Source organism: Leptodactylus fuscus, chromosome 1 (assembly GCF_031893055.1).
Source record: "Leptodactylus fuscus isolate aLepFus1 chromosome 1, aLepFus1.hap2, whole genome shotgun sequence".
In the NCBI taxonomy this organism is placed as follows: domain Eukaryota; kingdom Metazoa; phylum Chordata; class Amphibia; order Anura; family Leptodactylidae; genus Leptodactylus; species Leptodactylus fuscus.
In genome coordinates this window covers 260,268,343-260,292,948 of record NC_134265.1, presented here as the reverse complement: position 1 = coordinate 260,292,948, position 24,606 = coordinate 260,268,343, and the positions used below count along the sequence as shown (strand labels likewise).

General features: G+C 43.0%; 1 protein-coding gene across 1 annotated transcript in view; it reads right to left on the bottom strand.

Annotated features, from left to right (window-relative positions):
• The window catches only part of LOC142217770 (bifunctional heparan sulfate N-deacetylase/N-sulfotransferase 4-like), a 334,797-nt gene that overhangs the window by 191,984 nt on the left and 118,207 nt on the right, over positions 1–24,606 (bottom strand). The window contains exons 5-6 of the mRNA XM_075286110.1: positions 6,773–6,958; positions 1,611–1,739 (exon numbers count right to left, since the gene is read on the bottom strand). Of these exons, the coding sequence (XP_075142211.1) occupies positions 1,611–1,739; positions 6,773–6,958 (315 nt within the window). The remainder of the gene's footprint in view (positions 1–1,610; positions 1,740–6,772; positions 6,959–24,606) is intronic.

Genomic DNA, 24,606 nt, shown 5'->3' with positions numbered 1-24,606 from the left:
TTTTACTAATAATCATTAGGCATTATAATAAAATATATGAAATCAAAACAATTCTTAGACTTGGTGATGGAAATGTCAAGTATTATTAGATTATTTTGTAAGGTCAGCACTTGCAGTATACTGTAGCTTTTTCAAGTTGAACCTGTACTGTTATATTCTATCTATCTATCTATCTATCTATCTATCTATCTATCTATCTATCTATCTATCTAATCTCTCCTATCTATCTATCTATCTATCTATCTTGTCTCTAATTATCTACTTCATTTGTCACAAAACAGAAAAAAAGTAAAATTGCACTTATAAATGAATCGAGTAATGACAAGTTTTCAGGACTGGTGCTATATGCCTGTTCCCTGGGGGACCTCCAACACTGTATTCCACACCAGTGGAAACCCCAAATGTGTTGAAAACTGGGATTTCCACTCAATCTGTATATGGCCACCAAAGATAGCTGAGTGCAGTGCTCAGCCACCTTCAGCAGTCCCATGGGCTTCAAATGGACTTTACATCATTGCACTTGAACAATTGTTGCTTCATTAACAGGGGTCCCGAGACAACCCCTTACCTTCTTTTTGTGATTATTTGGGTTCCCAGAAGAGAATTGTGACTTGGCATAACCATTTAAATAGGCATACATATGTTTGGTGGTATCAGGAACCTCATAATGCATTGTAGGGAACAGTATACTGAGCACCATTATACCTTTAGATAGGTGAATAACTGCACTATTTCATTGAGAAAACAGTTTTACAGTTGAAATGCAAATGAGTGGAGTGCAGAGGAGACTCCAAAGCCTCCAAAGGTGTGAATCTCCAATCCTACAGGATAGACATACTATCCTGCGGCTATGATGCTGCATTCCTGGAACTAGTAGTCTCTGTCATTATCCCGTTAAACTTAAGCCTCATTTGCATATTTCAAAAAAATGCTTTTCTAAGTAAATAAGCCATCTATTGCACTGAAGGTATGATGGTGCTCTACATAATTTCCCCTACAATGCACTGTGACTGTTCTATTGAGGTTCCTGGATACAGATTGCTTATAAGACAAATTTACACGGAAACACATTGCTACACAGATCTAATAATATAACAGAGCTTTCCAAACAGCATGTTACATTTAAACATATTGTACAGTATTACACATATGGATTCAAGCTATAGGAGGAAACCTGACTAATTCAGTTATTACAGTAAGGCAATGCTATTTGAGACAAATGATGATAAATCAAGGAGCAAACTAATGGCACTTATAGTGATCTGAAAGTAGTAATAGGAGGGACATAAAATATTGTATACATTCTACCCTCGATTTACATGACCGAGTTTCATCTGTGAAACTAGGTCTTGTGTTGGCCGGATTTACTGGTCTGCACAGTATTATGGTAGAAGGAATCCTATGTTAATAGTTATCTATGCTGTAGGGAGCCCCTGCTTCCCAGGAACATACTGTCCTGTACTATAATCAATATGGGACTATACTTTGCTGTAATGAAGGGTAAATCCAGCCAACATATGGACCATCTTTCACAGACAAAACTCAGTTGTGTGAATCTAGGCTTAGCCATGTTTGATCTTTCTAACAATCAAGTGAGACGTAACACTTACAGGATTTAGAAGGACGGTTAGGAAGAGCTCTCCTCCTTTAATACTTTTATCCAGTTCACTTGGTCCACCAGGATATTCTTTGTAGAAAATTGTATGTGTGAACAAACCACAAGTTTGCCGAGGCAGAACCTAATTGATAAAGCCAGATAATATCACAATAAAAGTATTGTCCTTGCCATCTATGCAGCATATCAATTTATAAATTAGCAATGGTATTAAAGAGGACCTTTGATTTCCTATGGTGCATGCGGTTTTATATACCGTTAGAAAGACAACAGTGCACTGAATTCAGCGTATGGTCGGATTCCCCATTATGTGCCCCGGGCAAGAGATATTGGTGTAGTTACCGATATCTCTTGACTGTGAGAAAGGCGTTTCTGACAGTCTAGCTAGGGTATAAGGCAATGATGCTGAAGACATACACACCGGAAAAACTGAAATACATGATCGTGTGTATGATGCCTTATTTAGGGAAGGTTTATACTACTGTTTTTAATGTCTGTTGGTCTTTTCAGACATTACCATTAGATTGAAAGTGGAGCACCCTCCATCTGGTGTCCCACTGCATTCACTCTCATGTAAGAAACACAACTGAAGATTTCTTCCATCATGTTTTTGTTACATTTCTGATGGAAGAAAAAGTTCTGCATGTTTTCATCATGTTGCTTCCATTAGAGACAATGGGAAGGGACATATACATGTATACATATCGGATCCAATCTGTCTTGAAACCAATTCAACATAATATCATAGCATGCTAACAAAAGTCTCCCTCCCCTACTGGGTGGTCACAAGATTTTGTGTTTAGGAAGGATCTTGTTGTTATATACTATAAGTTCTATTGTGTGACAGCTGCAGACATCTAGCTTTCTAAAGCAACACATATTCTATATATTCATACATCAATCTGATATACTATATGGCATATGTGTCTGTGTAGCCAACCAGGATTTGTTTGGTGAACTGCAGTTCTAACCCTAATATAAGTTAAGTTAAGGGGAAGCTTTGGCAAATCATTTCACCTTAGCTTATTGGGGTTGTTTCTGGAGCATATGTAAGATTCGTGCAAGCTCCACTCATTGCGTTGCAATTTTGCAACTGCTGGAAACCTCTTTAAATGAAATGTACTTTAGAGTTAAATACTTATTAGGGAGTCAATTTTGTTTCCATGGTGATATATATATTGAGTCAATGCTAATGCCGCTATAGAGTGTCTTAAATAAGCTTACTACTGACAGAACTTCTACTTTAACACATGTGGGTTACCAAAACGTCTTCTTAAGGTTTTAGAGTCAATTTGTTTCAGTCGCATTTGATGTGTCATGTAGTGCGATCATTACTTTTATTCAATGGATATACCCACTGAGTTTCTACATTTTCACTTTTAAGCAGTCAAAAATTTGTCAGGTTCTTTTATGGATATTACAATATAAGTATAATAATGAACTTTTTGGAATCTTTATTGAATAATGGATGTATAAAATCTGCTTTTCTATACTAAAGTAAAAAAATATATTATGTGTTATACTTAAAATTGGAAATCTTTAGGGAGCTTTCTAAAACGCCATTTTGATACAGTTTTTGAAGTCAAAACTAGGAGTGGATTGAAAAAGAGAAGTAGAATATGTCATTCATACCCTTGAAAAACTGCATCAAAACTGCATGTCTGCATGTCTTTAAGATGGAAGAGATTAGAAGGCTATTCCATCTTACTGTATTCAATTCAATTAATATACATTTAGATGAAAATTCAAGTGATGCAGTCACAATTCAGTGACCAGTGTAGTTCCTTTGCTGTGCTGAAATCATCATTATATATGGGACCAGGTAGAGACGAGGTTATTTCACCTGGCTGATCATCAAAATTGCAGCATTCAGTGCACAGATATCATTGCCAGAGGAGATACTAGTTACTCGAGATACTGGTGGCAGAACATTTCTCTTGTAGAAGATGCCACAAAGGAAATTTACTATGATATGGCTCCTATTTATATTATTAACTTATAGAGCAGGCACCTCTATGGTTTTTATATGTCCTATTATTTAGCATACAGAACCGTGCAAAATCTCTAGGCAGGTGTGGAAAAAATGCCGTAACGTTGAATTTTTTTGAAAATAGAAATGCCAATAGTTTTTGTCATTTGAAGGGGTGTTCCGGGACTAAGAAAATGTAACTAAAGGCAGAAAACGCTTGTTATAAGAATGAATAAACAGAATTGAGTACTTTTATGTGTGTTTGGACCATTTTTCCCATTCTTCATATTTTCTGGCTCGTGCTACATACTTCCTGGTTGTGGAAGTGTCAGTGCTTTTCTAGGCAGCCCTTCCCAGCATCTGCACCGAGGAACCTGATAGCAGTTTTTCATTCACGCTCAGTATATTTACTTTTGCATGCCCCTGAATGAAGCCATTGCGCTGAAACGTGTGTCAGGTGTTGCCATTGGAGCAGAGGTGTCTGGTAGCTACTCTTAACCTATGGGTATGTTCACTTGAATACTTTTTTTTTCTCTATGTATGGCTGTGTACTCTCCATCTAATGCTCAGTATCACACGACCATTGCCCTGTGTGCCATTTTATTTACATGATTTATGGATCTAGGTGTATTGTAACACAGGTAGCCACATTAATATACCCTTATGATATACTGCCATCATCACCCATGGTTCTCTACTATTCATGTACTATACTTTAACAGGCCTCTGTTTTTTCTGAAGAAAGAGAAAGGTAGGTATCTTCTACATCCGATTTCCATAAGACTTAACTTTTATTCCATTTGTCGATTAAAAATTATAAATTACAGTGCAAAAAAGACAGAAAATACTAAGTAAGTCTTATGGAAATCGGATGTAGAAGATACCTACCTTTCTCTTTCTTCATGATTTATTGAGCTTTGCAAGTCCCAAAGCCAGGGTCTCACACTCCGAAGTATTCCAAAGCCGAATGGTGAGTTAACCATTTCAATACTATTTTTCTTGCCTCTGTTTTTTCTGTCTGACACTGTTTTTTGCTGTTCAGGTAATCTTATATTTTATGTCCATTTTTATTCTTCTCAATAAAATTTATTTTTTTATATATTATTTCTTAATTTGTGTGTGTGTGTGTGTGTGTGTGTGTGTGTGTGTGTGTCATCCCCCACCATCTTATATCTTTTTCGGTTTATTCTTTTGGTGTATAGACACCTTAGATATGGGCCCATTATTTATTTATTTTTTATTAAGGGTTAACATGTTTGGGGTGGTTCCCTTGAAGGATTTAAGCAAGCCTACAGCCACTAAAGATCTGTGGTTAGTTTTTCAAGTTACTTGTAATACCCTTCCTGCAGAGATCTCCAAAAACTGTGTCCCTAGAGGAGCTGAGGCTGTTTTGAAGGGTGTGCACACATAATGTTAATATGATTTAGATTTCTCTTTAATTCATTTGCTTCATTTTGCTAAATGACAAATATAACACTTCTATTTAGAAAAGCATTCCTACTTTGCAAAAAAAAAAATTTCCACACCTCCCTAAAACTTTTACACAGTATTGTAAAGTTAGAATAATAAAACATTAAAGGGGTATTCCCATCTCAGTATTTATGGCTATACCCATATTGTATGCCATAAGTTGCTGATAGATGTAGGTCCCACCTCTACTGTATATAAAAAAATAGGACCCCATCTGTGCTTGGAAGTGAATCAGAGAAGGACATGTATTCTCTCAGAGGAGTACAAATGTGGAGAAAATAGTTGTTGCTATTCAGTACTAAACTACTGCACAATACTATCTATGTAATATCTATGGCATTATAATGTTTGATAGTGTTTTCAACTATTTTGCACAATGGTAGCATTTAATTGAATGCCTTTAAGACAAAAAATGTTATTTTATGCTGCTGTGTCATCTATAATATGGAAATTTCCTCAGCTTGTTCTACAAGGTGAGAGGAACTTAAGGGATAGTTTAGCAAACCCTTAGCCAATCTAGGTCAGTTGCATTAGAGAGAAGTTTACCCTCAGGACAGGCTGTCCCACAGGACTAGGCCCCCAAAAAGTTGCAGAAATAGACCTTTTCTTTGCCGAGAGAATATTTTAATTGCTAAATGATGAAGACCTGTAACCGTGGCTGAGATGATGGCTGCATTTCCCCAATAATAGAAATTAAGTTTATGGTAAAGTAGTCTTGAAGCCAGGATCACCCCATATATACCATGAAGGAAACTACTAGAGGACTAGAGTAGGGAGTTCGGAGAAATTACCTGTTCTATGTATTGAGAAGCCCTATAAGATGTTGCAACTTATAAGAGGCTGTGCGTCCATGTTCTGTAACCATTTGAAATAGAGAGGCCCTGTTAAACTTCTGCAGGCCTCCTGCCTCATTGTTGCACCTTGTAATAAGGGAAACTTCCACCGACCTGAAGAGCACCACCAGTGTGTATCCGTGGATAACTAACACTATCATTTTCCACACTATTAGGTTTTTGTCCTATGGCTTGTCAGTGGTCCTACTACTTCTCCCATCAACACTACCACAGTGCTCTTTTTGGGACACTGTAGCTTCAAAAGTGTTCATTTCTCCATTAACATGTTCAGGGGTTTCTGGAATAGCCTGGCAGGCAGCTTTGCATCAATCACATATTGATGGCACCTTTTTTGTCTCCAAAAAAGGAATAGAAAGTGAGCAAAAATTAGCATATATCCCAAAACTGTACTGACTAAAACCACTGCCCATCCTGCAAAAAAAATATGGTCTTATTTGATCAACTGTGCAAAAGTAGTAAAATGTAAAAAGAAGAATTTACAAACTGTGGATAAATGTACTCAGAATAAAGTTAGTGTATCATTTATACCACATAGTGAGGAACCTAGGCCAACAATAACCCAACCCTCTTAAAAATTGCAGAATTACTTTTTATCTGTTTCCTCAAATTATAAATGTTTCTATATACCCCAAAATGATTACATTAAAAATACAATTTTGCATACTGTATATCTCACAAAATAAGCCGTCATAAGACGATAAAAATAAAAAAGTCATGCCTCTCGGAAGACAGGGATCAAACATGCAACTATATAACTGATAACTATAAGAATAGTTGTCTACAGTAGAAATCTCATATGTGAAAAAGTAAATGTTCTAACAAATCAGTTTATTGTAATACATCTGAAGTATAAGGTATAATTACCATTATGTCATTGTGTATAAAGCCTCTTCTGTACCGTGCAGGTTTCAGGTGAGGATATTCCTCGGTACTTGTCACTCTAATGCCCCATACCCTCTTCCAAGCTTCATATAGCTGCACATGTACTGGATAGACACCTGAGTGATGTGGAGCCACTGCATAACCCATGTTTGTTGGAATACCATGCTCCTGCAAAGAAAAAGAACATTCTTATTCAGATTTCTACTGTATATTGCTGTACATTTTCCAACTCTTGTTACCTCCAACTCTTCCCACTTCTTAATAGAAGACATTACTATTCAAGGGTTTCAGAAGCACAAACACATCAACTTCAGCATCATACAAAGACTGAAAGTCCACAGGGTTTTCCTCGGCAGACTTTCTGTCCCTAATATGCTTATATAGAAAATGCTGTGTCTCTTAAGGTATAATTTTTGACATTTTTTAAAATCGGAGCATTTCTGCAATGCCTGGATGGGATTAGCCAGAATTCCATCAACTTTGTAGGTCCCATAAAATACTGTGTTTTTTGCTGTGACGTTTACAGTATGTGGGGCCCAGCCTAAGTGTTTCAAGGCAAAGCACAGAAAGTACTTTCAGTGGCAAAACCCAGTCCATGGTCATATGATGGACAATCCATGGTTATGTAATGGACACACAGGTGTGCACCTTGTTATAGTCACAGCACAGTGATCATAGTACTGTCTTGTAACAAGCTATACATTTTACTAAATATGGGCCCCGTTACTGTTTGGTGCACAAATACCATGAAGGTGAATATATGGTATGGACTATTATCTGTTTAACAGAGATACATTTTAAGGGCTCTATCTAGTAAGGGTAAGTTCACACAGAGATTTTTGATCAGGATTTTGAGGCCTTATCTGCCTCAAAATCCTGACCACAAAGACGGCTCCCATTGAAATCAATGAGAGCCGCTCAGGCCTTTTTTCCAGGAGTCGTTTCTTCCAGCACCCAGAAAAAAGAAGCGAGGTGCTCATTCTTCAGGCCGAATCGCCTTGCGATTCAGCCTGAAGACACTCCCTCCTCTGGACTAGGCCCATTCATTTCAGTCGCGGCTACCCGGTTTTTGGATTGGAACCTGAGACATTAGAGAGTCTAGTTAGCATATCAGGCACCAAAACTAACTGTACTGGTTCCTTGTCAAAGGTGGGGCTAGTGAAAAAAATTCTAACTGAAATCAGTAAAGGAGCACCTATTAAAGGATGAAAAGGGCTAATTTAAGTGGAGATGGTGCAAATTCTTTTTTAACGTTATAGTAAGCAAGGTCATATTGGCTGAGTTTATTACAGTAATTATGATTTTTTCCATGTATAAAGTTATTGGTATTTTGCTTTTTTGCTGCCATTATTACTAAATTTGTGGATGTGTCCTTCCTACCATTCTACTTGGCCAGACATGTCATAAGATGAACACATTTTTGCAAAGTATTCAGAAGGAACCAGTTGACTCTCTAAGAAAGGCAAGGACTAACATTCGCTTTTTGTGGTTTTAAGCTGGGGTAATTCCCATTTGCCTTTTCCTTAAACTTGTTAATCTTACTTCATTAAAATAGAATTTCCCTGGTCAATATAGCTGTATAGTGCATTATTCATCATGGTTATTAGTTACGATGGACACACAACATCATATCTGTGAGCCATGAAAATTTATTGTATGCTACACATGTTATATGTTTGAGAAAACTATCCAGTGGTTGTTTTATGAGGTTCAGGCTGTCAAGGCTTTTTCTAGCACTTCTATATCTCTCTATATTATAAAAATGAATTCCTGTCTGTCTGTCTGTCTATCTGTCTGTCTGTCTGCCTCTGTTCTTTATGTGCGACACATGGTCACTCCACATACACGATCCAACACTGATATTCAAACTGAGGTACATGCATCAGAGGATGAGATACACAGGTCAGCACACAGTATCACATGTCAGAGGATTAGATATGTGCGTCTGCACACAGTTCCACCAGCAAAGGATTAGATACACACGTCTGCACACAGTTCCACTAGCCAAAGGATTAGATACGCACGTCTGGACACAGTTCCACCAGCAGAAGGATTAGATACACACGTCTGCACACAGTTCCACATGCCAGAGGATTATATATGCACATCTGCTCACAGTTCCACACACCAGAGGATTAGATACATATGTCTGCACAAAGTACCACATGCCAAAAGATTAGATACGTGCGTCTGCACACAATTCCACATGCAATAAGATTAGATACATGTGTCTACACAAAGTAGCACACACTGGAGGATTAGATACACAGGTCAGCACACAGTATCACATGGCAGAGGATTAGATACACACATCTGCACACAGTTCCACACAGCAGAGGATTAGATACATGCATCTGCACAAAGTACCACATTCTGAAAGATTAGATATGTGCATCTGCACACAGTTCCACATGCCAGAGGATTAGATAGACAAATCTGAACACAGTTCCACATGCCAAAGGATTAGATATGCACGTCTGCACAAAGAACCACACGCCAGAGGATTAGATACACAAGTCAGCACATAGTATCTCACATTAGAGGATTAGATACGTGCGTCTTCACACAGTACCACACATCGGCCGGAGGATTAGATACGTGCATCTGCACACAGTACCACCATCTGGACGATTAGATACGCACGTCTTCACACAGTATCACACACCAGAGGATTAGATACGTGCCACTGCACACAATACCACAAGCGGGAGGATTGGATATGCACCACTTCCCACAATACCACATGCTGGAGGATTAGATACTGTTAGGATCGGGTCTCGCAGGTTCCCATCATGGCGCACAGCGCCACCTGCGGGCCAATCTGAACTTCGCCCTCGGCGTTGTGCAGGAAGACGTCTGGAGTCTAAGTCCAGTTTTCGGCCCACTGAGCATGCTCAGGTATTTTGGTGCTGCTCAGAGACTGCCATTCTCTCCCTACTGAGCATGCTCAGGCATTTTGGGTCCGCTCCGAGGCTAAGTCCCAGTTTGGCCTTACTGGGCATGATCGGTGATGCTATGCCACCGCCCCTGTTGGGTGGGGATTAGCCTTTAAAAGGTGTGAGCCGACGCCCGGCCGGTGCTCACACTTTATCCAAAAAACACCAGAGACAGGAGGGTATGACAGGAGCTCCAGGCTGGTTCCAGTAGCTAGGCAGGTAGCTAGGTTAGGCCGCTGTGTGGGGTTATCTTAGCTTCCATCTAGTACTGCTAGCAAGACCTATAAGTCCTGAATGTACTGGCAGCTCCACACTACGGCTCGGTGCAGTGGACTCTGTACCAGCCGGTGGACTGGCGGCAGGCTTGGTCTCTTTAGCTAGGCTATCTGTCACTGTCTATGTGTGTTATAGCTCCAAGCTGTGCGGAGCCATTTGTGTTGCTGATAGGGGTGACGTTAACCCCTGGCAGTCTTGTTGTAGCTGGTCCACCTGAAGCTGCACAGAACTAGTTACCCAGTGCAGTGAACTGGTGTAAAACTTGATTGCAGCCTGTGAAACACGGAAGCTGCAAAAAGCTATTTACCCAGTGACGTTAACTGGAGTAAATCTCCATTGTATAACACGGTTGCCCAGTGAAGTTAACTGGTACAACCTTGCCGCAGCCCGTTCACACTGCTGCAACCCTGACGCATTCATCCAGTGAAGTGAACTGGTGAATTTACATTACTCCCTGTTCGGACACACTGCTGCCTGGTACTGACACACGGCTGCCCTTCTGGGTCTGTGGACCTCCCTGCAGTGTCCTGCAGTCCGGCGGTTCTGAAGTAGTAAAGAAAAATATTATTTTTTATATAAACACAAAGAACCGTAACAGATACACATGTCTGCACACAGTTCCAAACACAGCAGGATTAGATATGTGCCACTGCGCACAATACCACAGACCGGAGGATTGATACACGCCAATGCAAACAGTTACACATGCTGCTGGATTAGTCATGCACATCTACACACAATTCCACATGCCGGAGGATTAGATATGCGAGTCTGCACACAGTTCCACACTCTGGAGGATTAGATACGCACACAGTTCCAGACGTCGGAGGATTAGATACGTGCATCTCTACACAGTTATACATGCCGCATGATTAGATATGCACATCTTTACACAATAACACATGCTGGAGGATTAGATACGCACATCTGCACACAGTTCCACATGGCTCAAGATTAGATACGTGCATCTGCGCACAGTTCCACATGCCAGAGTATTAGATACGTGCATTTGCACACAGTACCACATGATGGAGGATTAGATACGCACATCTGTACACAATACCACATGGGGAGGGTTGCATACATGCATCTGCGCACAGTACCACATGCCAGAAGATTAGATACGCATGTCAGCACACAGTACCACACATTGAAGGATTAGATACGTGCGTCTGCATACAGTAACACACGCTGGAAGATTAGATACACAAGTCAGCACATAGAACCACATTCCGGAAGATTAGATACACACGTCTGCACACAGTTCTACACACCAGAGGATTAGACAAACACATCTACACACAGTACCACACGCTGGAGGATTAGATACACAAGTCAGCACATAGTACCACATGCCAGAGGATTAGATACACGCATCTTCACACAGTTCCACATGCTAATGGATTAGATACGTGCATCTGCACACAGTTCCACACAGTTTCACTGCGCAGACCAGAAGACACTCACGGGCGGACACTGACTGCCGAGTTTCCGTCTCCTGTTGGCAGAAAACAGAAACCCACAAAGCGGAGACTGGGAGCAGGTATAAACCTGCCCTTAATTGTGACTCTAAAGAATTTAACCACTGAAATCATGAACCTTCAATAAGGTTGAGCGATCAGGATTCGAAAAGATCGGATCCCGATCAGCGATCGAGTAAATTTCATGATCTTGATCGGGTTATGATCCTGCCTAAAAAAGATGGGGAATGGAATTCCAATCCCGATCACTCAACTGACTTACCTGCACAGAACCTCTGCCGCTCACTGGAGCTCTGGGCCATTGTTTTCGCCTCTCCTCTCTCTCTTTGCACGTCGGCAGAGCGCTGTGGGTGCCCATGCCTCCCTAGGCTAGTATTACTGCTGGGAGTAGGCGGGGCTTTTTGTGGCTTAGGAGAGCGTGGGCAGGTACAGGGAGGGGAGATGTGAGTGATGTACTCTAGAGATGAGCGAACACTGTTTGGATTAGCCGATCCGAACAGCACGCACCCATAGAAATGAATGGAAGCACCTGTGACGCTGACTTTGCCGGCAGCCGGCCAGCGTCACAGGTGCTTCCATTCATTTCTGTGGGTGCGTGCTGTTCGGATCGGCTGATCCAAACAGTGTTCGCTTATCTCTAATGTACTCACATCTCCCCGCTTTGTACCCGCCCACACTCTCCTAAGCCACAATAAGCCCCGCATTCTCCCAGCATCAGTCACACTAGCCTGGGAGGTGGGGGCACGTACAGCGCTCTGCCAGCATGTGAAGAGAGAGAGGACAGAACAACGGCCCGGAGCTCCGAGGAGTGGTGTACACATCAGGAGAGGAGGCAGCAGCAGTTCTATACAAGTAAGTGGGGGGGGGACTCAGTAGCCGGCGGATTTTTTAATCATTACACAGCGTGGAGGCTTCAATTTTTGGACAGTGTAGTAAACAGGATCATTTTTAAAATCTGATCTTTGACTTACATTAGAATCGGAATTGGGATCGGGATCGGGTTCGAATGGAAACTGATACTAAATCCAATTTTAGAATTGATCCTGAAATATCAAGATCGTCTCAACCCCAACCTTCAAGCTATTTCCTCAGACCTCTCACCTGAAATGTCATTTGCATCTTGATAAAAAAAAAGAAAATTAAAGCTCTGATCAGGAAGGTTCGGGGAGGACTCGTCGCACAGTTTATTGTGGTCCGTAGCCTTGGCTTGCTAATTACTTAAATGACCACTATAGAATTATGACAGAGGACTTCATTCTTACTCGGTCACTGGAGCTGTGAGTTGCGCATTATGATTTATGCACACATTACACTGATCTTCCTGGACTGCACATCACAATGACTGTACCTATTACACAGGACTCTACCACAGACATTACATAAAGGCCCCATCTAAAAACTACATCTAGGACTGAAAAAAACCTTTATACTTATAACGATAATAAAATTCCTACATAGATACATAACTGACAAAACGATATCTATATATTTCATCACATTTAGTATAGTGATATAACCAAGTTTAACAAATTAAGTAACCCATTGACAATCACTTAAACTCAACTTTTTCCATTGCTTTCAATGGCATTTGTTGTGAATCATCAATATACAGCGAATTATCAGATTCAAGTTGAAAATTGTTACATCTGTAGGTCAATGATCTATATATCTGGACAGTGTACAGTATGTAGCCAAATGTAGAAGGTTAGGTATAGTGTGTAATGGTCACACCTCACTATTAAACTGTGCTCTCTTTCACTTGCATGGGAGCCAGTCAGCAATACATAGGCACAGTACAGAATGAGCGCATGGAGGTGTCTATTTAAAGTTTCGAACAATGTGCAGCTGACAAGTCTTCCAGCTGACAACAGTTCCATCGACATTGATCTGATGTTTGTTGTCCTTTCCTAAAACAGGCCAGTGTCCAGTCTTGGATAACCCCGTTATCCAAGTTCAAGATAAAGTAAGGGTGGCTTATAATGTCAGTTTCATGAATGTTCTAAGTTTTTCATGGAAATCTTCACTTTCTAGGGCAGTGCACAGTAAATAACAATTTTACAGATTATTTTTTGTAAACAAGGTATAATGCAATGTTCTAAATGTCCTAGAGAAGAATTCTCCTGGCATAAAAGGCATAAACAGACTGAAATACAGTATACTGTAAAAGTATAGCAATTTCTCTAACCAGCGCAATACAAGTGGACAAGGAAGGATATACTGACCTTCAATTTAAACCTGTCATTTTCCAGGCTGTTTTCCACATTTAAATATTGTTCGAGAATAACAGTTGAGTGAATTTAACACCTTAGAAAATTGAGGCTGTAAAACCACAACATGATCCTCTTTTTTTCCAGATTTTATTATACTATCGTTAGTGACTCTTGTCTAACTGAGCATAGCATAATGCATCAGTACAAAAATGTGAAATTATAGGGGCCGCAGGTTTTATGTCCTAAAGATAAAAGTATCGATTCCGTCTGAAGAGGTTATGAAAGAAGAAAGAACACATAAAACGAAGGTTGCCATATGCTGCTGAGCTATATAGGTGTAAAATATTTGATTCCCTATTACAATTATTGCAAAATTTATATTCCATCTCTGTGATCAATTAGAGAATCTTCTGGACTTTTTACATCTCTATTCATCTCCATTCTGTATTCATACATTGGGAGTTACTTTGCACGCACATGTATCTCCTGGGCTTGCGGCAATATATTATCATAAGAGTTATCTAGGTGAATGTTTCAGTGAAAGCTTTTACTTAATTATTATAACTCAATGCCACCATAGACCTTACTGCATCTCCTGCCACCTCAAGTATTCATAATTCTTCTTATTCAAAAGTCATATGTCATTTCTGCAGGATAAGAGAAGTGAATAAATATCTTAATGCTTAATGTTCTTCAGTAACCAACAGGGTATTTCTGAAATGACCTGTCATCATTATCATCATCTGAGGCTGTAATTCTACTTGGATATTATAATGTACAAATCTGTAATAATTAGAGATGAGCGAACACTAAAATGTTCGAGGTTCGAAATTCGATTCGAATAGCCGCTCAATGTTCGTGTGTTCGAACGGGTTTCGAACCCCATTATAGTCTATGGGGAACATATACTCGTTAAGGGGGAAACCCAAATCCGTGTCTGGAGGGTCACCAAGTCCACTATGACACCCCAGGAAATGATGCCAACACCTCTGGAATGACACTGGGACAGCAGGGGAAGCATGTCTGGGGGCATCTAACACACCAAAGACCCTCTATTACCCCAACATCACAGCCTAACAACTACACACTTTACACACTCAATACCACCTCTCTGACAGTAGGAAAACACCTTGAAATATGTGTATTTGGCACTTGCAGTGAGGAGAGCTTGTCACCAGCAGTGAATTTGGCCCTTGTAGTAAGTTGAGGTTGGCACCAACATTTGTTTTGAAAATCAAGGTGGATTGAGCCTCTAACCAGCAGAGTTTGGGCAAATTCATGGTGGAGGGAGCCTCTAAAAACCCCAGTTTGGACCAATTCATGGTGGAGGGAGCCTCTAAAAACCCCAGTTTGGACCAATTCATGGTGGAGGGAGCCTCTAAAAACCCCAGTTTGGACCAATTCATGGTGGAGGGAGCCTCTAAAAACCCCAGTTTGGACCTATTCATGATGGAGGGAGCCTCTTAACAGCCCAGTTTGGGCAAATTCATGGTGGAGGGAGCCTCTAAAACCCCCCAGTTTGGACCAATTCATGGTGGAGGGAGCCTCTAAAAACCCCAGTTTGGACCAATTCATGGTGGAGGGAGCCTCTAAACAGCTCAGTTTGGGCAAATTCATGGTGGAGGGAGCCTCTAAACAGCCCAGTTTGGGCAAATTCATGGTGGAGGGAGCCTCTAAAAACCCCAGTTTGGACCAATTCATGGTGGAGGGAGCCTCTAAAAACCCCAGTTTGGACCAATTCATGGTGGAGGGAGCCTCTAAACAGCCCAGTTTGTACCAATTCATGGTGGAGGGAGCCTCTAAACAGCCCAGTTTGGGCAAATTCATGGTGGAGGGAGCCTCTAAAAACCCCCAGTTTGGACCAATTCATGGTGGAGGGAGCGTCTAAAAACCCCAGTTTGGACCAATTCATGGTGGAGGGAGCCTCTAAACAGCCCAGTTTGGGCAAATTCATGGTGGAGGGAGCCTCTAAACAGCCCAGTTTGGGCAAATTCATGGTGGAGGGAGCCTCTAAAAACCCCAGTTTGGACCAATTCATGGTGGAGGGAGCCTCTAAAAACCCCAGTTTGGACCAATTCATGGTGGAGGGAGCCTCTAAAAACCCCAGTTTGGACCAATTCATGATGGAGGGAGCCTCTTAACAGCCCAGTTTGGGCAAATTCATGGTGGAGGGAGCCTCTAAAACCCCCCAGTTTGGACCAATTCATGGTGGAGGGAGCCTCTAAAAACCCCAGTTTGGACCAATTCATGGTGGAGGGAGCCTCTAAAAACCCCAGTTTGGACAAATTCATGGTGGAGGGAGCCTCTAAAAACCCCAGTTTGGACCAATTCATGGTGGAGGGAGCCTCTAAAAACCCCAGTTTGGACCAATTCATGGTGGAGGGAGCCTCTAAACAGCTCAGTTTGGGCAAATTCATGGTGGAGGGAGCCTCTAAACAGCCCAGTTTGGGCAAATTCATGGTGGAGGGAGCCTCTAAAAACCCCAGTTTGGACAAATTCATGGTGGAGGGAGCCTCTAAAAACCCCAGTTTGGACCAATTCATGGTGGAGGGAGCCTCTAAACAGCCCAGTTTGTACCAATTCATGGTGGAGGGAGCCTCTAAACAGCCCAGTTTGGGCAAATTCATGGTGGAGGGAGCCTCTAAACAGCCCAGTTTGGGCAAATTCATGGTGGAGGGAGCCTCTAAGCAGCCCAGTTTGGACCAATTCATGGTGGAGGGAGCCTCTAAAAACCCCAGTTTGGACCAATTCATGGTGGAGGGAGCCTCTAAACAGCCCAGTTTGGACCAATTCATGGTGGAGGGAGCCTCTAAAAACCCCAGTTTGGACCAATTCATGGTGGAGGGAGCCTCTAAACAGCCCAGTTTGGGCAAATTCATGGTGGAGGGAGCCTCTAAACAGCCCAGTTTGGGCAAATTCATGGTGGAGGGAGCCTCTAAAACCCCCCAGTTTGGACCAATTCATGGTGGAGGGAGCCTCTAAAAACCCCAGTTTGGACCAATTCATGGTGGAGGGAGCCTCTAAACAGCTCAGTTTGGGCAAATTCATGGTGGAGGGAGTCTCTAAACAGCCCAGTTTGGGCAAATTCATGGTGGAGGGAGCCTCTAAAAACCCCAGTTTGGACCAATTCATGGTGGAGGGAGCCTCTAAAAACCCCAGTTTGGACCAATTCATGGTGGAGGGAGCCTCTAAACAGCCCAGTTTGGACCAATTCATGGTGGAGGGAGCCTCTAACCAGCAGAGTTGGTGGAAATCAGGGTGGAGGGAGCCTCTAACCAGCAGAGTTGTGGGAAAGCAGGGTGGAGGGAGCCTCTAACCAGCAGAGTTGGTGGAAATCAGGGTGGAGGGAGCCTCTAACCAGCAGAGTTGTGGGAAAGCAGGGTGGAGGGAGCCTCTAACCAGCAGAGTTGTGGGAAAGCAGGGTGGAGGGAGCCTCTAACCAGCAGAGTTGTGGGAAAGCAGGGTGGAGGGATCCTCTAACCAGCAGAGTTGGTGGAAATCAGGGTGGAGGGAGCCTCTAACCAGCAGAGTTGGGGGAAATCAGGGTGGAGGGAGCCTAGTATTAGCAGAATTGTGCAACGCTTATGGTGGATGAGTATGAGGATGCGGAGGAATTGGAGAGGTTGAGTACAGACATGGAGTTTCATGTTGGGGTGCTTTACACAGGTGGGCACAAAAATGAAGGCTCTATCCAGTGGTGGTTCCTTTTTATCAAAGTGAGCCGGTCGGCACTCTCAGCTGACAGACGGGTGCGCTTGTCAGTGATGATGCCACCGGCTGCACTGAACACCCTCTCAGATAGGACGCTGGCGGCAGGACAGGACAGGACAGCACCTCCAAGGCATATAGGGCAAGTTCAAGCCACAGGTCCAACTTCGACACCCAATACGTGTAGGGCGCAGAGGGGTCGGAGAGGACAGGGCTGTGGTCGGAAAGGTATTCCCGCAACATGCGCCTATACTTCTCACGCCTGGTGACACTAGGACCCTCCGTGGCGGCACTTTGGCGAGGGGGTGCCATCAAGGTGTCCCAGACCTTAGACAGTGTGCCCCTCGTTTGTGTGGACCGGTGAGAACTTGGTTGCCTACTGGAGGAACTGCCCTCCCTGCCGCCAACGTCACATGCTGGAAACATCTCCATCATATTCTGCACCAATTGCCTGTGGCAAGCATTGATGCGATTGGCCCTCCCCTCTACCGGAATAAAAGACGAGATGTTGTTTTTATACCGGGGGTCAAGGATAGCAAAGATCCAGTACTGGTTGTCCTCCATGATTTTGACAATACGCTTGTCGGTTGTAAAGCACCCCAACATGAACTCAGCCATGTCTGCCACAGTGTTAGTTGGCATGACTCCTCTGGCCCCACCGGAAAGTTCAATCTCCATTTCCTCCTCATCCTCCATGTCTACCCATCCGCGCTGCAACAATGGGACGATTCGAAGTTGCCCGGAAGCCTCCTGTATCACCATCACATCATCGGACAACTCTTCTTCCTCCTCCTCCTCCTCCTCCTCCTCCATTAAACGCAGTGAAGCGGACAGATGTGTGGACCTACTCTCCAGCTGTGACGGATCGGATGCTATCCCTAACTCCTCTGTGTGATCTGAGTTATCCCTGATGTCAATCAGGGATTCTCTCAGAACACACAAGAGCGGGATTGTAAGGCTCACCATCGCATCCTCAGAGCTCACCCTCCTTGTGGACTCCTCAAAGACCCGTAGGATGTCACAAAGGTCTCTCATCCATGGCCACTCATGGATGTGAAACTGAGGCAGCTGACTTTGTGGCACCCTAGGGTTTTGTAGCTGGTATTCCATCAAAGGTCTCTGCTGCTCAACCACTCTATTCAACATCTGAAACGTTGAGTTCCAGCATTTGGGGACGTCGCACAAAAGCCGGTGTTGTGGCACATGCAGGCGTTGCTGGAGAGATTTTAAGCTAGCAGCGGCTACTGTCGACTTGCGAAAGTGGGCGCACATGCGCCGCACTTTCACCAGTAGCTCTGGAACATTGGGGTAGCTCTTTAGGAAACGTTGCACCACTAGGTTGAAGACGTGGGCCAGGCATGGAACATGTTGGAGTCCGGCAAGCTCCAGAGCTGCTACCAGGTTCCGGCCGTTATCACAAACGACCATGCCTGGGCCCAGGTGCAGCGGCTCAAACCATATTGCCGTCTCATCGAGGAGGGCATCCCTCACCTCGGAGGCAGTGTGCTGTCTGTCCCCCAAGCTGATCAGCTTCAGCACAGCCTGCTGACGTCTACCAACGCCAGTGCTGCAACGTTTCCAACTCGTAGCTGGGGTCAATCTAACAGTGGAGGAGGAGGCGGTGGCGGAGGAGGAGGCGGTGGCGGAGGAGGAGGCGGTAGTGGAGGAGGAGGAGGGGGGTGTTCTTCTTGTGTCCCTGCCAGGAATGTTAGGCGGGGAGACGAGGTACACCGGGCCAGTTTGGGAAGCAGTCCCAGCCTCAACTACATTCACCCAGTGTGCCGTCAGTGAAATGTAGCGTCCCTGTCCGCATGCACTTGTCCACGCGTCAGTGGTCAAGTGGACCTTTGTGCAAAGCGCGGAACTAAGGGCCCGCCTGATGTTGAGTGACACGTGCTGGTGCAAGGCGGGGACGGCACACCGGGAGAAGTAGTGACGGCTAGGGACGGCATAGCGAGGTGCCGCAGTTGCCATCAGGTCCAGGAAGGCGGGAGTTTCAACAAGCCGGAACGCCAACATCTCCTGGGCCAGCAGTTTAGCGATGTTGGCGTTCAAGGCTTGAGCGTGTGGGTGGTTAGCAGTGTATTTCTGCCGCCGCTCCAATGTCTGAGAGATGGTGGGTTGTTGTAAAGAAGCGCCTGATGGTGCCTTTGATGGTGCAGGAGAAGGAGATAAGACAGGAACAGGGGAGGATGAGGGAGAAGTCAACAAAGTGGCAGAGGCAGATGAAGTGGTGTCCTGGCTCGTCCTCTGGAGTGCATCGCCAGCACAGTCAGCAGTGGCAGTGGCAGAGGCAGAGGCAGTGGCAGAGGCAGTGGCAGTGGCGTGAACGGCAGGCGGCCTTTGTCCTGCCGTTGCTGCCTGCCACTGATTCCAGTGCTTGGATTCCAAATGACGGCGCATTGAAGTGGTGGACAGGTTGCTCTTCTCAGAGCCCCTAATCAATTTCGAGAGGCAAATTGTGCAGACAACACTATATCTGTCCTCGGCGCATTCCTTGAAAAAACTCCACACCTTCGAGAAACGTGCCCTCGAGGTGGGAGTTTTTCGGGGCTGGGTACGAACTAGAACATCTTGGGAGATTCCGGGTGTGGCCTGGCTTCGCCTAAGCTGCTGACCTCTGCCTCTGCCTCTAGCTACCCTTTTTGGTGCTGCACTTGCCTCAACATCCACACTACTTTCCCCGCTTGACATCCCCCCTGTCCAGGTCGGGTCAGTGTCCTCATCATCCACCACTTCCTCTTCCAACTCCTGTCTCATCTCCTCCTCCCGCACAATGCGCCGGTCAACTGGATGCCCTGACGGCAACTGCGTCACATCATCGTCGATGAGGGTGGGTTGCTGGTCATCCACCACCAAATCGAACGGAGATGGAGGAGACTCTAGTGTTTGAGCATCTGGACACAGATGCTCCTCTGTTAGGTTCGTGGAATCGTGACGTGGAGAGGCAGGTTGAGGGACAATGAAAGGAGCGGAGAACAGCTCTGGGGAGCAGGGACAGTTGGGGTTATTGTTCTGTGAAGCTTGGGAATTTTGGGAGGAAGTAGGACAAGACTGTTGGGTAATAGGAGGAGAGGAGGCAGAGTCTGACTGGCTGCTGGACAATGTGCTGTAAGCGTTCTCTGACAGCCATTGCAAGACCGGTTCCTGGTTCTCGGGCCTACTACGGTTTGTACCCTGCAGTTTAGTTAATGTGGCAAGCAACCCTGGCACTGTGGAGTGGCGCAATGCTTGCTGCCCCACAGGAGTAGGCACGGGACGCCCTGTGGCTTCACTGCTACCTTGCTCCCCAGAACCATTCCCCCGACCTCGCCCACGGCCTCGTCCACGTCCCTTTCCGGGAGCCTTGCGCATTTTGAATTCCCAGTTAGAAATTGGCAATATATACCAGTAGCAAAAATTGTGGGTGCACGTAACCCCAATATATTCTTTGAATTCCCAGTCAGACAATGGCACTATATACCAGTAGCAAGAAATGAGGGTATTTGTAACCCCAATATATTCTTTGAATTCCCAGTCAGACAATGGCACTATATACCAGTAGCAGGAAATGAGGGTATTTGTAACCCCAATATATTCTTTGAATTCCCAGTCAGACAATGGCACTATATACCAGTAGCAAAAATTGTGGGTGCACGTAACCCCAATATATTCTTTGAATTACCAGTCAGAAACTGGCACTATATGGCAGTAGCAAGAAATGAGGGTATTTGTAACCCCAATATATTCTTTGAATTACCAGTCAGAAACTGGCACTATATGGCAGTAGCAAGAAATGAGGGTATTTATAACCCCAATATATTCTTTGAATTCCCAGTCAGACAATGGCACTATATACCAGTAGCAAAAATTGTGGGTGCACGTAACCCCAATATATTCTTAGAATTACCAGTCAGAAACTGGCACTATATGGCAGTAGCAAGAAATGAGGGTATTTGTAACCCCAATATATTCTTTGAATTCCCAGTCAGACAATGGCACTATATACCAGTAGCAAGAAATGACGGTATTTATAACCCCAATATATTCTTTGAATTCCCTGTCAGACAATGGCACTATATACCAGTAGCAAGAAATGAGGGTATTTGTAACCCCAATATATTCTTTGAATTCCCAGTCAGACAATGGCACTATATACCAGTAGCAAAAATTGTGGGTGCACGTAACCCCAATATATTCTTTGAATTACCAGTCAGAAACTGGCACTATATGGCAGTAGCAAGAAATGAGGGTATTTGTAACCCCAATATATTCTTTGAATTCCCAGTCAGACAATGGCACTATATACCAGTAGCAAGAAATGAGGGTATTTATAACCCCAATATATTCTTTGAATTCCCAGTCAGACAATGGCACTATATACCAGTACCAAGAAATGAGGGTATTTATAACCCCAATATATTCTTTGAATTACCAGTCAGAAACTGGCACTATATGGCAGTAGCAAGAAATGAGGGTATTTGTAACCCCAATATAGTCTTTGAATTCCCAGTCAGACAATGGCACTATATACCAGTAGCAAGAAATGAGGGTATTTGTAACCCCAATATATTCTTTGAATTCCCAGTCAGACAATGGCACTATATACCAGTAGCAAAAATTGTGGGTGCACATAACCCCAATATATTCTTTGAATTACCAGTCAGAAACTGGCACTATATGGCAGTAGCAAGAAATGAGGGTATTTGTAACCCCAATATATTCTTTGAATTCCCAGTCAGACAATGGCACTATATACCAGTAGCAAGAAATGAGGGTTTTTATAACCCCAATATATTCTTTGAATTCCCAGTCAGACAATGGCACTATATACCAGTAGCAAGAAATGAAGGTATTTATAACCCCAATATATTCTTTGAATTACCAGTCAGACAATGGCACTATATGGCAGTAGCAAGAAATGAGGGTATTTGTAACCCCAATATATTCTTTGAATTACCAGTCAGAAACTGGCACTATATGGCAGTAGTAAGAAATGAGGGTATTTATAACCCCAATATATTCTTTGAATTCCCAGTCAGACAATGGCACTATATGACAGTAGCAAGAAATGAGGGTATTTGTAACCCCAATATATTCTTTGAATTCCCAGTCAGACAATGGCACTATATACCAGTAGCAAGAAATGAGGGTATGTGTAACCCTAATATATTCTTTGAATTCCCAGTCAGACAATGGCACTATATACCAGTAGCAAAAATTGTGGGTGAACGTAACCCCAATATATTCTTTGAATTACCAGTCAGACAATGGCACTATATACCAGTAGCAAGAAATGAGGGTATTTATAACCCCAATATATTCTTTGAATTACCAGTCAGAAACTGGCACTATATGGCAGTAGCAAGAAATGAGGGTATTTGTAACCCCAATATATTCTTTGAATTCCCAGTCAGACAATGGCACTATATACCAGTAGCAAGAAATGAGGGTATTTATAACCCCAATATATTCTTTGAATTCCCAGTCAGACAATGGCACTATATGGCAGTAGCAAAAATTGTGGGTGCACGTAACCCCAATATATTCTTTGAATTCCCAGTCAGACAATGGCACTATATGGCAGTAGCAAGAAATGAGGGTATTTGTAACCCCAATATATTCTTTGAATTCCCAGTCAGACAATGGCACTATATACCAGTAGCAAGAAATGAGGGTATTTATAACCCCAATATATTCTTTGAATTCCCAGTCAGACAATGGCACTATATACCAGTAGCAAGAAATGAGGGTATTTATAACCCCAATATATTCTTTGAATTACCAGTCAGAAACTGGCACTATATACCAGTAGCAAGAAATGAGGGTATTTATAACCCCAATATATTCTTTGAATTCCCAGTCAGACAATGGCACTATATACCAGTAGCAAAAATTGTGGGTGCACGTAACCCCAATATATTCTTTGAATTACCAGTCAGAAACTGGCACTATATGGCAGTAGCAAGAAATGAGGGTATTTGTAACCCCAATATATTCTTTGAATTCCCAGTCAGACAATGGCACTATATACCAGTAGCAAGAAATGAGGGTATTTGTAACCCCAATATATTCTTTGAATTCCCAGTCAGACAATGGCACTATATACCAGTAGCAAGAAATGAGGGTATTTGTAACCCCAATATATTCTTTGAATTCCCAGTCAGACAATGGCACTATATACCAGTAGCAAAAATTGTGGGTGCACGTAACCCCAATATATTCTTTGAATTACCAGTCAGAAACTGGCACTATATGGCAGTAGCAAGAAATGAGGGTATTTGTAACCCCAATATATTCTTTGAATTCCCAGTCAGACAATGGCACTATATACCAGTAGCAAGAAATGACGGTATTTATAACCCCAATATATTCTTTGAATTCCCAGTCAGACAATGGCACTATATACCAGTAGCAAGAAATGAGGGTATTTGTAACCCCAATATATTCTTTGAATTCCCAGTCAGACAATGGCACTATATACCAGTAGCAAGAAATGAGGGTATTTGTAACCCCAATATATTCTTTGAATTCCCAGTCAGACAATGGCACTATATACCAGTAGCAAAAATTGTGGGTGCACGTAACCCCAATATATTCTTTGAATTACCAGTCAGAAACTGGCACTATATGGCAGTAGCAAGAAATGAGGGTATTTATAACCCCAATATATTCTTTGAATTACCAGTCAGAAACTGGCACTATATGGCAGTAGCAAGAAATGAGGGTATTTATAACCCCAATATATTCTTTGAATTCCCAGTCAGACAATGGCACTATATGGCAGTAGCAAGAAATGAGGGTATTTGTAACCCCAATATATTCTTTGAATTCCCAGTCCGACAATGGCACTATATACCAGTAGCAAAAATTGTGGGTGAACGTAACCCCAATATATTCTTTGAATTACCAGTCAGACAATGGCACTATATACCAGTAGCAAGAAATGAGGGTATTTATAACCCCAATATATTCTTTGAATTACCAGTCAGAAACTGGCACTATATGGCAGTAGCAAGAAATGAGGGCATTTGTAACCCCAATATATTCTTTGAATTTCCAGTCAGACAATGGCACTATATACCAGTAGCAAGAAATGAGGGTATTTATAACCCCAATATATTCTTTGAATTCCCAGTCAGACAATGGCACTATATGGCAGTAGCAAAAATTGTGGGTGCACGTAACCCCAATATATTCTTTGAATTCCCAGTCAGACAATGGCA